Source organism: Crocuta crocuta, unplaced genomic scaffold (assembly GCF_008692635.1).
Source record: "Crocuta crocuta isolate KB4526 unplaced genomic scaffold, BGI_CrCroc_1.0 scaffold126, whole genome shotgun sequence".
Taxonomy (NCBI): Eukaryota; Metazoa; Chordata; class Mammalia; order Carnivora; family Hyaenidae; genus Crocuta; species Crocuta crocuta.
This window is the reverse complement of record NW_027531000.1, coordinates 5,681,992-5,697,104: the sequence shown is the minus strand read 5'-3', so window position 1 is coordinate 5,697,104 and position 15,113 is coordinate 5,681,992. Positions and strand designations below refer to the sequence as shown.

General features: G+C 44.3%; 1 protein-coding gene across 1 annotated transcript; it reads left to right on the top strand.

Moving 5' to 3' along the window:
* The first annotated feature begins 674 nt into the window (after positions 1–674).
* PROK2 (prokineticin 2) lies at positions 675–14,719 on the top strand. The gene is made up of 4 exons (XM_077770646.1): positions 675–755; positions 1,050–1,160; positions 4,716–4,841; positions 14,585–14,719. The coding sequence occupies exons 1-4, from the start codon at positions 675–677 to the stop codon at positions 14,687–14,689; spliced, it is 423 nt and encodes a 140-aa protein (XP_077626772.1). The 3' UTR covers positions 14,690–14,719.
* Positions 14,720–15,113: the final 394 nt, after the last annotated feature.

The following is a 15,113-nucleotide window of genomic DNA, read 5'->3' as shown; positions in this document are numbered from 1 at the left end:
TGTGTTTGTTTTTGTTTTCTGTTTCAGGCCATTTCTCAAAATGTAACCACGGGTAGAAAAGACAGCTTTTCAAACTCAAAGATTTGGTTTTCCAAATATTCAGCTGTTTAACATTCAGATAATTGCCTTCTTCTTCTTCTTCTTTTTTTTTTTTTTTCCACATTTAGTCTGAACGCTTTGGCATGGAGAACCCCACAGTCTGAGAGTAACTTTGTCCCGACTCTCCTCGCTGCATTTATTAAAGAGGCTGAAAGACGCATCTGCTTTTCAACAGTTTCTGGTCCTTAAGGGACCAGGGATCGCCAGAAGTTCTAATGTTCAGAAACAAAGTTGGGCTTCCCAAAATCTCGATGTAAACAGGGTTGGCGGTGGTCACAGCTAGGTCTTCTTGAAATCGTTTTCACTGAAGCAAAACAGGCTAATGCTGTGTGGCATCGTCCAAGGCCGACGGGCGATTTTCCTGGGCTGGAAAGTACGAGCAGAGAGAGCTGCCTACCTATACAGTTCAAGGGGCCTCAGGCTGGCACCCAAAAGCCAGGCGTTCTCATTTCCCTTTGGCATCGTCCTGAACTGCTCAGCCTGAAGCTGGCGCGATGTTGAAGAAAGGAGGAAATGCATGCGAGGAAAATCAGAGAGGAGAGGGTCGGGAACAGATGTGCGCATAAAGGGAAAGCATGAGAAATGAAAGAAAGAAATTGGACTCCCACAGCTGGAAGGACAAACCCCACAATGTCGTCAGGGATGTGGGATTAGGGGTGAGTTCGCTCGCCCTTTGTTCTCCCCCCTCCCTCCCGCCACCCCCCCAGTCTTCCGCATTTCCCGGTTTATTTGTTTGATGTGTGTCTTTTCTGTTCGGTTATTGGACCATGAGGCCAGACCCCAGTGGCAGTACCTGGCATGCAGCAGGCGCCGTGTGAAGACCTGCCGAACAAATGATCCGGAGCTCAGGCTCCCGTCCCTCCCCTCCCCGCTCCCCCGGGGGTCTACGCGCCTGGCACGTAGTAGGCGCTCCCTAAACATCTGCACAGCAAATGAGCTGCAAGTTTTAGGCGCCGAGCACGTGGAGCCTCGGAAACCNCTGCGCCCCGCTGCTGCTCCTGCTGCTGCTGCCGCCGCTGCTGCTCACGCCCCCCGCGGGGGACGCCGCCGTCATCACTGGGGTAAGCGGCCCCGGACGCACCTGTCCGCCCGGGAGGCGCGCCCGCGCTGCGCCCCGAGGGGGCTCGGGTGGGGAGAGGCACGGGGAGGGTTGCCCCGGGCAGGGACACCCGCCCCAGTCGCCCTTCGGGGCGCTGGCAGAGGTGCGCTGCTCCAAAAGCGGCAGACGGCCCGGGACTTGGGGGGCGCGCCTTGGAAGAGAAAGTGACCGAAGTGTCACCCACCTCCTTTATCACCGCCTGCTCCCGCTTGTTTTCCGTCTGATCCCCCTACACGCTTTCTCCTCGAGTTTGGTCGGTTTTTCTGTTAAGCTGGAAGAAGTTTGCTTTCAGAGTCTTCTCTAGCACTTCTTCGCGACGTTCCAGCCTCAACCCTTAACATTTGGGAGGCCCTTTCTGCAACGCCAAGGGGCCAGACGAATATCCCCCAATCCTGAGACTTAGTCCTGTGGTCAAGGAGTGTGCACTTCGTGCTCCCTCGCAGAAACCCTTAGAAATAACTTGGTCCNTTGTCCGCGGCCCCCCCCCCCCCCTCCCCCAGCGTCTGGAGGTTTTCCTTGTAAAAGTTTTCCAGTTCCAGTTCCTGATAAGGCACCCCCAATGCTCCGGCATAATTACGGAGTAGGTTACAATGAGGTGTTAGTTTCAACTTAGAGAAGTTGTCCTCATCATTTTTGGCAGTAGGAACTGATTCACTTCTCTCGTACTACCACCAGTAATTTTCTCTGTGTGGATCTGAAGGATGACGAGTTTACAGTACAAAATTTTAAAATCTAGTCTACTTTAACATCAACAATGCAAAATTGCTACCAATTCCTGGTTGTTCACCTGCTTTACTCTTTTTTTTTTTTTTTAAGTCTGAAATGAACACCTCCATGAAATTACTTCAATTATCTAAGTGCACATTATGGGATTTCAATAAACCTTTTGTGTTTGAACTGATGATACATAATGAAATATTTGAATTTGAGGGAAATGTCATTGTATTGAGAAAATAAAGCTCCAGTCTCCCAAGTTAGTTAATAGGTTTATAGCATCTTGAAAGACCTTGTACAGTAACAGTATTTGGTTATATCCAGTAGGTATTGTAAGCATTGTGGTATTTATTACAATAGAGGTTTTTTAAAAATGTATTTAAATAGCTTAGTCAGTCAGTGTAGTTGGGGAAAAAAAAGTTTTTACAGGTCTTTCTAATATATGGGTTGGAACATGATTGGGTTTTTTCCCCCTCTTCCCCTGCTGGCTCACTTTAAATTTCTCCTAATCCTCTGAGCCCAGAATTCCTCCGCAATATAAGTATCTTTTTGTTCCTTTCACAGGACGATACTATTTGAATAGATCTACAATGGGTTGAGGATGAAAGGCATTAAGCAACAGCTGTCTAATTAAAAAATATATAACCCTATGCAATTCTTTGTAAATACGTCCAAGAACTGAAATTTTTGGTTACAAAAAATGAAATTTTATCACATTGGAGGTTTGTCTATTAGAGAGGTTTAGCATGGACTTAGATGTACTGTTTATGTTGTTTTTACCTCAGTGAATTTTTTAAAAAAATTTCTCTAAGCAACGTGGCAATAAAGAAATGTAGTTACGTCTTCATGACAGGAACCATCTGGAGCCAAATGAAAAACTTAGTAACTTAGTGTCTTCACGATGTTAAACATCCAAGTGATTGATTGAATTTATAAAAGATTTTGGCTGGCCTTTGATTGTCTTATAAAAAATGGTTAGTGGGACTTCAGAATTACGGGTCTTGTGTATCTGTTGATATAAAATACTGCCTGAAATCTCCACCTTAAAAATTTACTTTTTTTGGGGTAATCTATGTAGTTCATGTGAAATTGGTTTATATTCCACATAGTTTTGTTAAGACTGTATTGAAAAAGATCACGTACTGAACCTCTCATTTACAGAAGGTAATGGCCACATATACATGATTTCTGGCATATGCATAAAAATTGGAAAATAGAAACATTGGGATGTTTTCATATGAATGTCCTAACACCCCAAGGTGAAAAATGTAGCGTTTGTTCAGATAGTTGTTTTAAATAGAATGAGAAAAAAATTCTAATGAGGGGAAATAAACCAACCCTGCAGCAAGATGGTTTGTAGTTTTTAAAGAAAAATAGTAAACAGGGGTGTGCACATATATTTATCTTTGGAGATCTTGTGACTGGCCCCAAAACACTGAAGGAGGAGAACTTTGGAGGAGTATTTTAGTTGTTTCCAGTAAATGTAAGAAAATTTAAATTTCTGTCTATAAATTGTAGACTTGTATTTTCTTACATGTTTTTACCTTGTCGCTAGCAAAACAGATTATTGTACACCATTCAAAGCATCCTATTTTTTGTTGGAAACATTGTTCTCTAGATCTATTTTCATGCAAATAAATTTAGACTGCATTATTTTATTTCTATTTAGATAGAGCATGAAAATTTCTCCATAGTTGATTCTTTAATTACTTGTATTTACAGTTTTTATATTGGGAACAGATCCCCTGAGTAATCATTGTTGGTAATTGTGTCTGTCGTTCTCATTTCTAAATCAGATAGATTTTTTAAAAATTTATTTTTAATGTTTTACTTATTTTTGACAGAGAGATAGAGACAGCGTGAGCAGGGGAGGGTCAGAGAGAGAGGGAGATACAGAATCCGAAACAGGCTCCAGGCTCTGAGCTAGCTGTCAGCACAGAGCCCGACACGGGGCTCGAACCCACGAACTGTGAGATCATGACCTGAGCCGAAGCCGGACGCTTAACCGACTGAGCCACCCAGGCGCCCCTAAATCAGATAGATCTGAATAGTTCCACTGATTTTATAATGTATACATATGTATCCCCTAGAGCAATAATTTCCTTTTTGTAGGTTACTAACCCCCCAGAAAAGAGTAACATAAGACAGAAGTCTTGGTTTGTCCATTCCCAACCCAAGGAATTTCTTTCTTTAAAGAGGAAATGGTGAAAATCAAGTCAGTGGTGTCAGAAACATCAAGTCTCATGAACCAAAATGCAAATCTCTGAAAGGGAGAATGAGCACTTTTAAAATTTACATCAGTGCCTTTATGGGTCTGGAGCCTTTCATGCCAGATTTAGAGACCATTTTAATCCCTTTTTAAAATTGGCCCCAATATATTCTGCAGTTAATAGTCATAAAGTCTTGTGATTCAGTTTCTGTAGTTCCTAATGGCCATGTATGGTATAAGACTAATGTAGCCTCGTTTTTCAAGTTCAAAGCCGATTCAGCCACAAAACCCTAGAAAAAGAGAGGTGATTTTCTATGTGTGTGTGTGTGTTTAACACACATGACATTTTCTATGTGTGTTGATTTAAGATTCTCATAATGTGTAAACCATTATTTAGGCCATTGTTTTTAAACTAGGAAAATCTCTCCTGATCAGATTTTCTTCTAAATGAAGATTACAGTTCTTTTTCATGTGTGAGTAGTAAAATCCTCGTGGTTGGGTATTTAAAGATCCCTTTGTACTGCTAATTTTGGATTTCCTTAGCCTGAGTCTTCCCTGCTCTCTGTATTGATCTGTCTGTCTGTTACCTTTCAGGCCTGCGACAAGGACCCCCAGTGTGGTGGCGGCATGTGTTGTGCTGTTAGTATCTGGGTTAAGAGCATAAGGATTTGCACACCTATGGGCAAAGTTGGAGACAGCTGCCATCCGCTGACTCGTAAAGTTAGTATATATACGTGTATCTGGATTCTTGGTGGTTTTCTAATGTTGTGGCCACTCAACTCCCAGCAAGGCCTGAGTGGCATGAAACCCAGGGTAATGTGCTTGAAATTACAAGTGAGAGAAGATGACGATGGAAAAGCACCTCCTCTCCCCTCTCCCTTCCCTTTATAAAGAACTGTATCCTCCACCATCCTTACCCTGTGAATCATTTTCATATCATGACATTAGAAACATTTCATAAAAATAATCTCAAAAATGTGCATTTGCCTAAAAATTATTTAGGATAAAATATATATACATGTATATTTACACATATGTATGTATAAAATGCAGTGCATGTTTCTTTGCTGAAATCAGAGTATAGACGTTCTTGAGAGGGCGTTTAATAGCAGACGTACTGATAAGGCAGAAGTAGATAACTTTGTGTTTTGTCTCTTACAGAAAAGCATCAATGATACAGTTACCTTTGTAGCTTAATTTAAAAGTCGTATATTTTCACTCGATCTATGCAGTATTCAGTTCATAAGCTTTGACGTTAATGGTGTTTAACTTTCCAGTTCATGCTCTTATCTAACAGTATAAATATCCTAATGACCTGAACAACACTACCGAGCAGTTTTGGCAGTAAGGGGCGTGACCATATGGTGGCAGGGTTGGACATCGCTGTAGAGGGTGTGTTGTAGACTCTGAGGTCTAGAAGGGTCCTTGAGTTAAGTTGCTTCGGGAAGGGAGTGGAAAGGGGAGCGGAAAGGGGGCGGAAAGGAGACAGGAGGGAGCGGAGGAGTCTGTGGAGCCTGGAGAGTCTCGGCCCTTTCAAATCAGAAGCTTGAAACTGGTGGGCTCTCAGTAAGCTCCCCCAGGGAGGCCAGGTGGCAGTGGCGTGCTCCTGTAGGGCCACCGCCTGCTTTCACCCAGCAGCAGAGGGAAGTGCACAGCACCAGAGGGCATGTCCGAGGCCAGGCGGCTCAGCCTCTCTGCAGCGTTCTCTATATGCTGTATACTCCTGTCTGAAAATAGATGGGGGGATCAGGCGCCTGGGAGGCTCAGTCAGTTGAGCGTCTGATGCCGGCTCAGGTCATGACCTCATAGTTTGTGAGTTCGAGCCCTGCGTCGGGCTCTGTGCTGACAGCTGGCTCCGAGCCTGGAGCCTGCTTCGGATTCTGTGTCTCCCTCTCTCTCTGACCCTCCCCTGCTTGTGCTCTGTCTCTCTCTGTCTCTCTCAAAAATAAACATTAAAAGAAATTTTTTTAAGTAGGGTGTTTTTGAAGCAAACCAGACCCCACCTTCTACCTGTGGTTTAGGGTTGAAAGCTGTAGTAAGGCCCCATGTCTTCCTCGTATGCTACCGTTGCAAGTAACAGTTACTGTTTTGACTTTCTCAGAGTAAACGTAGTGCAGTCAATTGGCTTGTGTTTAGTTCTGGGAGCTGTAGGGACTCCACTTGTTTGGGTCTCTCTGAGGGCCGAGTCTGGCTTTCCTGCGGTTTCCTTGAGAAATACTTCCTGTTCCGCTTAGCCCATCCCTCCCTGTGGTTTTACCGTCATTCTGAAGCATGACCCGCACCTTTCATTCCTGGCTACTCGAGGACCGGAAGGGTTGTAAACCGTTAGTTGTCTGTCTCCATGCCAAGCTCCCTGCAAAGAGGTGACCCCAGCCCAGCCACCCGTGGCATTGATGTCTGGCTTTTCATCACTCTTATCAAGGGCGAGTCCACGTTTGAGTCACTGCCATTGAGAAGTTTACTTTTAAGAATGCTGTTCTCACACGGTGTTAGTATAACCTTACACTCCCTGCACACTCGAGCCCTGCGGCCCGTCTGCTAAAACAAGGAGAGAGTGACTCATGTGACTCAACTGCTCTTTGTAATGATAGCAGTTGCCGTCGCCACCTGTTGAAGGCTGTGACGTACCACACGCTCTGCACTGAATGTTTTTATCTAATACGAGGTGCCTGTGCAGCACATTTGTTTTGTCCTGTTCTGCCTACAACCCGTGCGGCTTCGGAGGGGACACAGTAACTGCTAAGGTCACAAGGTGACAGGTCGCCCAGGAGACCCCGGGCTCCATTTCTGCCTGACGCCCCAGCCAGTGTGTTTGTGGTGTGAATCACCCTACTCTTCTGCCTCTGAGAGAGAGACGTTTCATCGGAACGCTTTGTACCCCAAGTAACCCAGGCTGGTCGGTGTGGGGCGAGGGAGAGTGGTGTCCCGTGTGGGAATTGGTCACAGTCTATGTAGTTGTGATGAGGTTCCCAAATCTGAGGTTATTTTAAAAAGAGAACCAAATTGTGTTTCCCCGCATTTCAAAATGATTTCCAGTTCAGGTCTTGTGCAAGGGCCTTTCTGAGAGTAAACAAAATCCTTCTCGCACAAACCCAGGTATATCTCTGCACTTTGGTTTTTACCGTTGTTTTAATAATGAAGCCTTTAATCAGTTATGGTTTTCATATTAGAATTAAATGATAAAAGAACTGAAGGATTAAAAAAAATAAAGGCTTTATGTCAGATCTTACCTTTTCCCCTATTCAGATACTCACTTGAAAAGTTTTTCTAGAACCCAGTGTTACAACTTTCCATCCAGATACTTTTCTGTCTTGAAAATATACATTTTCCTGGGTCATTTCAATGACCTATTTTTATTTTTTATTTCAAATGTTTAATGTTTTATTTATTTCTGAGAGAGAAAGAGAGCGAGCGTGAGCAGGGGAGGGTCAGAGAGAGAGGGAGACACAGAATCCGAGGCAGGCTCCAGGCTCTGAGCTGTTAGCACAGAGCCCGACATGGAGCTCAATTCCATGAACTGTGAGATCATGACCTGAGCCAAAGTCAGAGGCTTAACCGACTGAGCCACCCCGGCGCCCCTCAATGACCTATTTTTAGAGTAGGTCCAGGAGCTGTTAATTGTTTTGGGTGGAATTAATTTATCCTGGTAAAAATCTAGTTACTTCCAGATTATCCCTCCACTATATTGGATTCAAAATGACTTGAGAAAAAAAAATTTTTGTAAGTGTATCCTGGTGAACGTAATATACATAATTCAACACCAAACTACAGTTTAATAGCTCGTCAGTAAATGGTAAAAATGTAGACTCTGCATAGAAAATACTATTTTAATATGACATGTTCAGTACTTTTTTCTTCCTTTTTTTCTTTTGTTTATTTTTCTTTGTTTTGTTTTTAAAGAAGGGATTAACTGGTTATGATCACAGGGATTGGTGTTTTTAAAACAGGACTATGAATAAGTGAAGACTACTCCTGTTTAAATTTTAAACTTTCCATTCTGGCTTGACTTTGTCATTAGCCACAACTGTGTGTTTCTTTTGATAAAGTGAATAATATTTGATGAATGAAATTGCAAACTACAAGTAGGGATTGATAGTCACTGGGTTCAGTTTACTATTTTATTTCAGATACATCAACCAAACTGTGGAGTTTATAGTGACTGCTGGGCTATAATCACATAGTTGTATGATTTTTAATGTATCAAACATAAGTTTGATAGTTCAAAAGTAGAATAAAAGATCATTCTCCATAAGAGCAATTTATGTTTTCCAAACACTTATTTGGTCAAACGAAAGTTTTAACATGTATTCATCTTTAACAGTTTTCTAACAATTAAGGATAAATTGCTGAATCATTTATCTGCAAGGGATATTGTACTGTCTCAAAAAAAACATTATTTTAATATCTTAATAGATACAGACACTTTTCAGAGTTTACAAAAATTAAGCAAGCCATTTCTATCCTGTTCTGATTACTGTTTGGCTTTGGAAGTTTATAACTCTGTGATTCTTTTATTTTTATAACTTGTCCTTTATTATTTTTTCATTTTAAACAATTATGTTTCCTCCAAAAAATGTTTATATGCTAACACTTTTTAGTAGCAGTTTTGTTTTTTGTTTTCTGGGTTGGTTTTTTTTTTCCTTCTTTATAGGAACACTTTAGTACTTGACGAGTATATTCTCTTTTTCTGAAAAAAAAATTTTTTTTCAAATTAACACCTGGGATTTGTTTGTGTTTTTTTCTTAAAGGAAGATTTTTAAAATTATTAGCTGTTTCTGCTTTAGAAACATGATAAGACATCATGTACATAATTTCAGGATAGGGTATTACTTTACAAACCTATATTAACTAAAATATGACTTCCGTAAGTCTAGCATTTAGTGGAAGACGGGTGGAAGAAAGCTTAGGAGGTTAATTTCCTCATGTTTCCTATCACAGGTATCAAGAGCCACTATCTACATTTTCTTCAGGGTAGCATCATCGCTGTGAATACAAGTTCATTGTCGTGGAGACTCAGAGGACATAGATATATCTATGTCTGTATACTAATAGATTTACTAAGTGTACTGCTGATAGTATGGGTCCCACGGCTCTCCACTGTCAGGCTGTCCCGGGCCCTCAGCAGCATCCCTGGGCTCCTCCCACTAGATGTGAGTAGCCTCCTCTCTCGGTGACAAGTAACCATGTCTCCAGACTATGACAGATGTCCCCTGTGACAGTTTGGGGGATGGAAACTGCCCAGGTTGAGCACCACTGAGCTACCACTACCTGTACTTAGCCTCACAGGACACAGTGAGGGGACGTGGCAGCACCATTGCATTGGGCACTCAGCAGCTCCCCATGCAAACACTTTGTGTGTCCTCTCTTCCACACAGGGTACTTGTGGCTGCCACAGAGGAGAGCCACGTGGGTCCTCTAGACTCACAGAAGCTATACCCACCATTACTTCTTGCCAATAGTTTACATCCCTCTCAACCCAGAGGCCTGGGCGTGCATGCCAACAGCTTTCCCAACCCGAGTGAAGTTCCACACAATCCGTGAGACCACCCCCTTCCCCCACCAGCCCTGTTTTCCTTTGCTCTTTTCCAAGGGCACAGTGCGGCAGGAGGCCAGATCCCATGTGGACTTTCTACTCGCAAGAAGACAAATAATTGCTTTATTTAGGGTTGTATGAATATACACTTAATCCTAACGAAAATTGAAGAAACACTTTGAGATTTGACCCAATGAAAATACACTGATGATCTTCCTCATTATTAAAACTGGAGAGTGTAGGAATGGACAGAAACTCTGAGACTTTGGGTTTCTATTTTATGCACTGTTAGGGCTATTTGAAATTTTGCGAACTGTGTACTTTTGTTGACAAAAGCTAATGTAACAAAACTGGCTTTATTGAAAACACACATAAGATTTTTTTTTATTGAGGTGAAATTTGTATATAAATTATGTAAGTTTCAGGCATGCAACATTGTAATTTGACATCTGTCTGAAGTATAAAGTGATCACCACCAGAAGTCTAGGTACCATCTGCCCCTGTTCATTGACCCCTTCCCCGTTTTGCCCACCCCAAAATTCCTCCCACATTGGACCAGCGCTTTTTATGTGACATGACCAGAGCTTTCTTCATGTATCCTTTTTTTTTTTTAAGTTAATTTATTTATTTTGAGAGAGACAGAGAACGAGTGGAGGAGGGGTGGGAGAAGAGAGAGGGGAGGGAGAGAGAGAGACTGAGAATTCCAAGCAGACTCCACACTGTCAGCACAGAACCCAAATGGGGATCCATTCACACACCGTGAGATCATGACTTGAGCTGAAATAGACACTTAACTGACTGAGCCACCCAGGCGCCCCCGTATATCCGTCTTCATATTTCTTGCTTTAGCAAAACTGACTCTGTTGTGAGAGAAATCACAAATAATACATTTGTTTTGTATCGGTGCTGTTATTTTCTCTTTAAAAACTGCCACAGATAAGAATCATGCCTTCTGGAAAGTGCTAAAAGTCCTACCTTGGCTATTTCTAGAATTTTCTGTTTGGAATTTTAGGCTATTAGAAACATTGTATTGAGTTCATTCTAAACTAAACCGTCAAATTTGGACGGAACGGTTAGCTCCTTGGCTATATGTGTGCCTCCGAATATGCGTCTTCTATATACTTTCTCATGTGTCTGTGGCTATCGGACACCTATTATGTTTGTCACATGGCATATGTCGATCTGGAAATGAATGGGCCTGTTGAGAAACTGCCCAGTATCTAATAAGGGTATAATATCCTAAATGGGGTTCTTTGTCATTAGAAGCTTATGGATGGAAGGGGTGGAGGAAAACCCGCTATGGGTGGGGGCAGGTTAAAAAAAAAAAAAAAAAAAAAAGCCTTGGAAGAGGGAGAAAGAAAGCCAGATATGGAAAGAGGGGAGGTGGGCTTGGTGAGAACAAAAAAAGGGCGTCCAGGTATAAATGGCCCTGTGGGATAGTCTAATCGTTAGGTTAAGATTGTCAGGGCTAATGCCGCCTTGGTGCCGTCAGTAAGAAAAAGGATCATTCACAATACTTTTGATGTTTTGTTAGTTTTTGAGAGACAGAGAGAGAGCGAGAGAGACAGTGCACACAAGCAGAGCAGGGGCACAGAGAGGGAGACAGCGAGTCCAACGCAGGCCCTGTGCTGACAGCAGCGAGCCTGACGCGGGGCTCGAACTCACAAGCTGCGAGATCATGACCAAAGCTGAAGTTGGATTCTCAACCGACTGAGCCACCCAGGTGCCCCCACAATATTTTTGAAAGCGTCACAAAGACCTATGGCCTTGTGAGCCCACTGCCAGGGCCCTACAGAGCCCCGGAGGGAGCTGCACAAGGGAGGCCCTCAGCTCGTCTGGCTTCACAGTAGAGCCACCTCTGAGTTTGGTGGCACGAGCCACTCGGGGCCCTGCTCGGGGCCCTGCTCGGTGCCAGGCAGCGGTGCTCAGAGTGAGCAGAGGCCCCAGGACCTGGAAGGCCACCCCCCTGCCTTCAGGCGGCACCTAGTGTGTGGCGAGATAGGCATTACACACCTGTTTTCTCAGCTGCCTCCTGTGGGCCAGGCTAAGGGCCACATGCTCGCAGGAGATCTTTCTTCACAGAGTTTCAAAGTTGGGGGGGGGGGCGTGGTGTTTGAGAAAAGAACACGCACTGGAAGAAAGTGGGACTGGGTTTATGATATGTCCACTTTACCTGGGTGACCGCGGGCAGCCACGTTACTTCACCTCTAGAGGAAGCCACTTATGGGGCACCTGGGGGGCTGAGTCGGTTGATTGAGCGTCCAACTTCAGCTCAGGTGGTGATTTCATGGTTCGTGAGTTCGAGCCCCATGTCAGGTTCGCTGCTGTCGGCACAGAGACCGCTTCAGATCCTCTGTCCCCCTCTCTGCCCCTCTCCCACTCTTTCTCGCTCTCTCTTTCAAAAATAAGTAAACATTAAAAATAGAAGACGCCACTTAGCTTGTGTCAAAATGAGGCAGAAATCTGGCACCCGGGTTTGGTGTGACGTTCATGCCCAGTGCCGTATGCAGCCTGGCTGTGGCCGTGGCCACCACGGTTAGTTTTCTTTGCTGCTCTCTTCAGGGCACTAAGAACCCCCATGAGAGGCCAGAGAGGGATCCTGGTCCCTCGGTGGACACACTGCAAGGCCGTGAGGACCGTGAGGACACTTACTCACAGCTTAAACTCTCTTACTGGTTACCAGTCTTCCCTCATTCAGATTGAAGCTCCAAGCAGGGCAGAGGCCTTTCCTCTTTTGTCCAGCGCCGTATCTGTAGCACCCAGAATGAGGACTGATACGCGGATGACCCTGACCCTCTGCCGAAGGAGAGAATGAAAGGACCCCACGCGGCGCTGTCCATGCAGCACAGCCGGCTGTGCATTACAGTTACAGTTCACTTATTTTGGTTCCTTTCCCTTCATTCTTGCTGCCCATGTTCATTTGTCTCCGCGGCAGCGCTGTTGGGCCAGGTGGCTCTTCGTTATTGGAAGCTGTGCTGTGCGTTGTAGGCTGTTTAGTAGCATTCTCTGACCTGCCCCACTAGATGTGACTGACACTCCTTCCCCCACATTGTGACAAACACATCTCTGGATATGGCCAGACGTGCCCCCAACAGAATCGCCCCCAGCTGAGAACTTCTGGCCCATGCCAGTAGTTTTAGGTCTGACAAAGTGAAGCGCTCTGAGTCTCGGGGCTAGACTAGATCGTGAAGGTCCTGGGTGCCACCCTCTCATGCGGTCCACCTGTAATCGTCCACGCCAGTCGACCTGCACCCACCTCCTCTGACATGGTCTCCATGCCGGTGACTGAGCTACCCATCCATGTGCGCTCTGATGCGCACAGTGACAGAACCATTCTGCGCACAAGTCTGCACGGAGCCGACGGCCGTGGCACCTGCGTGTGGGCACTGTCCTCGCGGCCTTGGAAATGAGGCCCTTGTAAAAAAGGCAGAGGGTTGGCCCTGCCTGTTCGCCCCATGCACACCCTGCCCTCCGATTGCTTCCCTCTCTTCCTTTTGTATTTGTTGATCACAGTCATTTCCCTGGCCCTTCCAGAACCATTTTGGAAATGGAAGGCAGGAAAGAAGAAAGAGGAAGAGAAGAAAAAGGAAGAAGGAGGTAAGAGGGACATTAGCCTGGTACCAACCCCAAGGCAGTGCCCAGTAGAAGCAGCCCCGACCGTGGGTGGACCACCGTGCAGTTGGGTCTGTCCTATTAGCTCAGCCCTGAAAGAAGGTTAGAATGGTTCTGTCACTGTCTGCACAGTCGTTCTTTTTTATGTACAAAGAGAATACTTAGAAGGCATCTGGAAGATGCATCTGAGAGTTCCTCCTCAGGGCAGATAATTGGTATGGGGCGGCCTCTTTTGGTGGAATAGAATTAGGAAATACACTAGAATGATTAGCAAATACAGCATCTGAATTGAGACACAGAAAGGATGCATTTTTCTGTCGTGTGTCAACTGTAGAAGCATCCCTAAGGCGTGAGTCTCTAGTAGCTCGCCTCTCTCACGTTACCCTGGACGGGAGTCATTTGCCATCCTGTTTCATTGACTGTCAACTGCCTCCAGGCCTGGGGTTAAACTTTCTTGCCATAACTTGCAAAGTAGGCAGATTCTCAAGAGGGCACGATTCTCAGGGGAGGGAGAATGGATTTTTGTTCTTTGCCTCTAGAGAGTATATGTACTTTGAGGTGCCCCCATGCCCCTCAGACAAAGGACCCACCATGCCAGTGTCTCCTTAACCCAGCTTCATTGGTGGCTTGGCCAAGACTGAGAAATACCAGCCGATGACTCTTGCAATGAATCCGACCTTTCTGTGCTGGCTCTGCCTAGGCCAGGGTTTGGTTTGTTCATTTCTGTGACTCAGGCTTGCCTCCTTCCCTAATTTCTCTCTTGTTCTTCTCCAGCCCACACCTCCTGGAATTTTGACCCCTCTGCCATCTGTGTGCAAGCACATGAATTTATGTATTGATCATTGTCAGTGACTTCGTATTTACTCAATATATGGGTGTGGCCCTGTCCTTAATGTTATGCCCTCCTTAATGAGCTTCATTAGTAGAATGCTATAAAAAGGAAAAATGAGAAAAAGTGAAAGGCAGTATAGCTTCGTGGTTAAAAGCTTGGTCTCTGTGGTCCGGGTGGCCAGCCACACTTCAAGTTCTGGGTATGTGACCTTAAGCAAGTTACTAATCTCTGTGCCTCCGTCTCTCATTTGTAAAATGGATATAATTGAATTTTGTCATCTTCACAGAGTGGTTGTAAGGATGGCAAAGGATAATAAAGAGCTGAGCATGTTGAATGGTTCACAATATAACACTAGCTGTTGTTATCCAGAGATCTCTGAAGAATGGCTTTTGGTTGTGTGTATTTGGGTGTGGGTTTTTTTTTTTTTCCATTTTGTTTTGTTTTTAATGATTCCTGCTCTGACTCCATTTTCTTCTTTTATCTTAGGTTCCATTTTTTGGGCGGAGAATGCATCACACATGTCCATGTATGCCGGGCTTAGCCTGTTTACGGACTTCATTTAATCGGTTTATTTGTTTAGCCCGAAAGTAATTACTTTCGAGTAAAAACTTTAAATGTGAACAGCCACATGATGTCTATAAAGTCTATCTACTTGTGATTGTGCCAAACAAGTAATATGCCAGAAAGAAATGCTCTTGCTTCCTCAGCTATCCAAGTAACATTTCTATCTTTGATGTTTAGATGACTTTTCTTTTTGTTTTTCCCACTGAAAGAGGATTTCAGTCTTGGGTAGAAATGTAAAGTGCGGGGCATTACAGAACCGGTTCTCATCTCCCTATTTGTGTTTTGGTTAGGTTTGGCCTTTTTTAATGCCAATAACTCACCCATTTTCACAGAAACAGAATAAGAATTTTGTATTTTTGTTACAGAAACTTCTTTCTCTGAACTCCCCACCCCGGGCCTGTCCACCACACACACACACACACACACACACACACACACACACACACACACA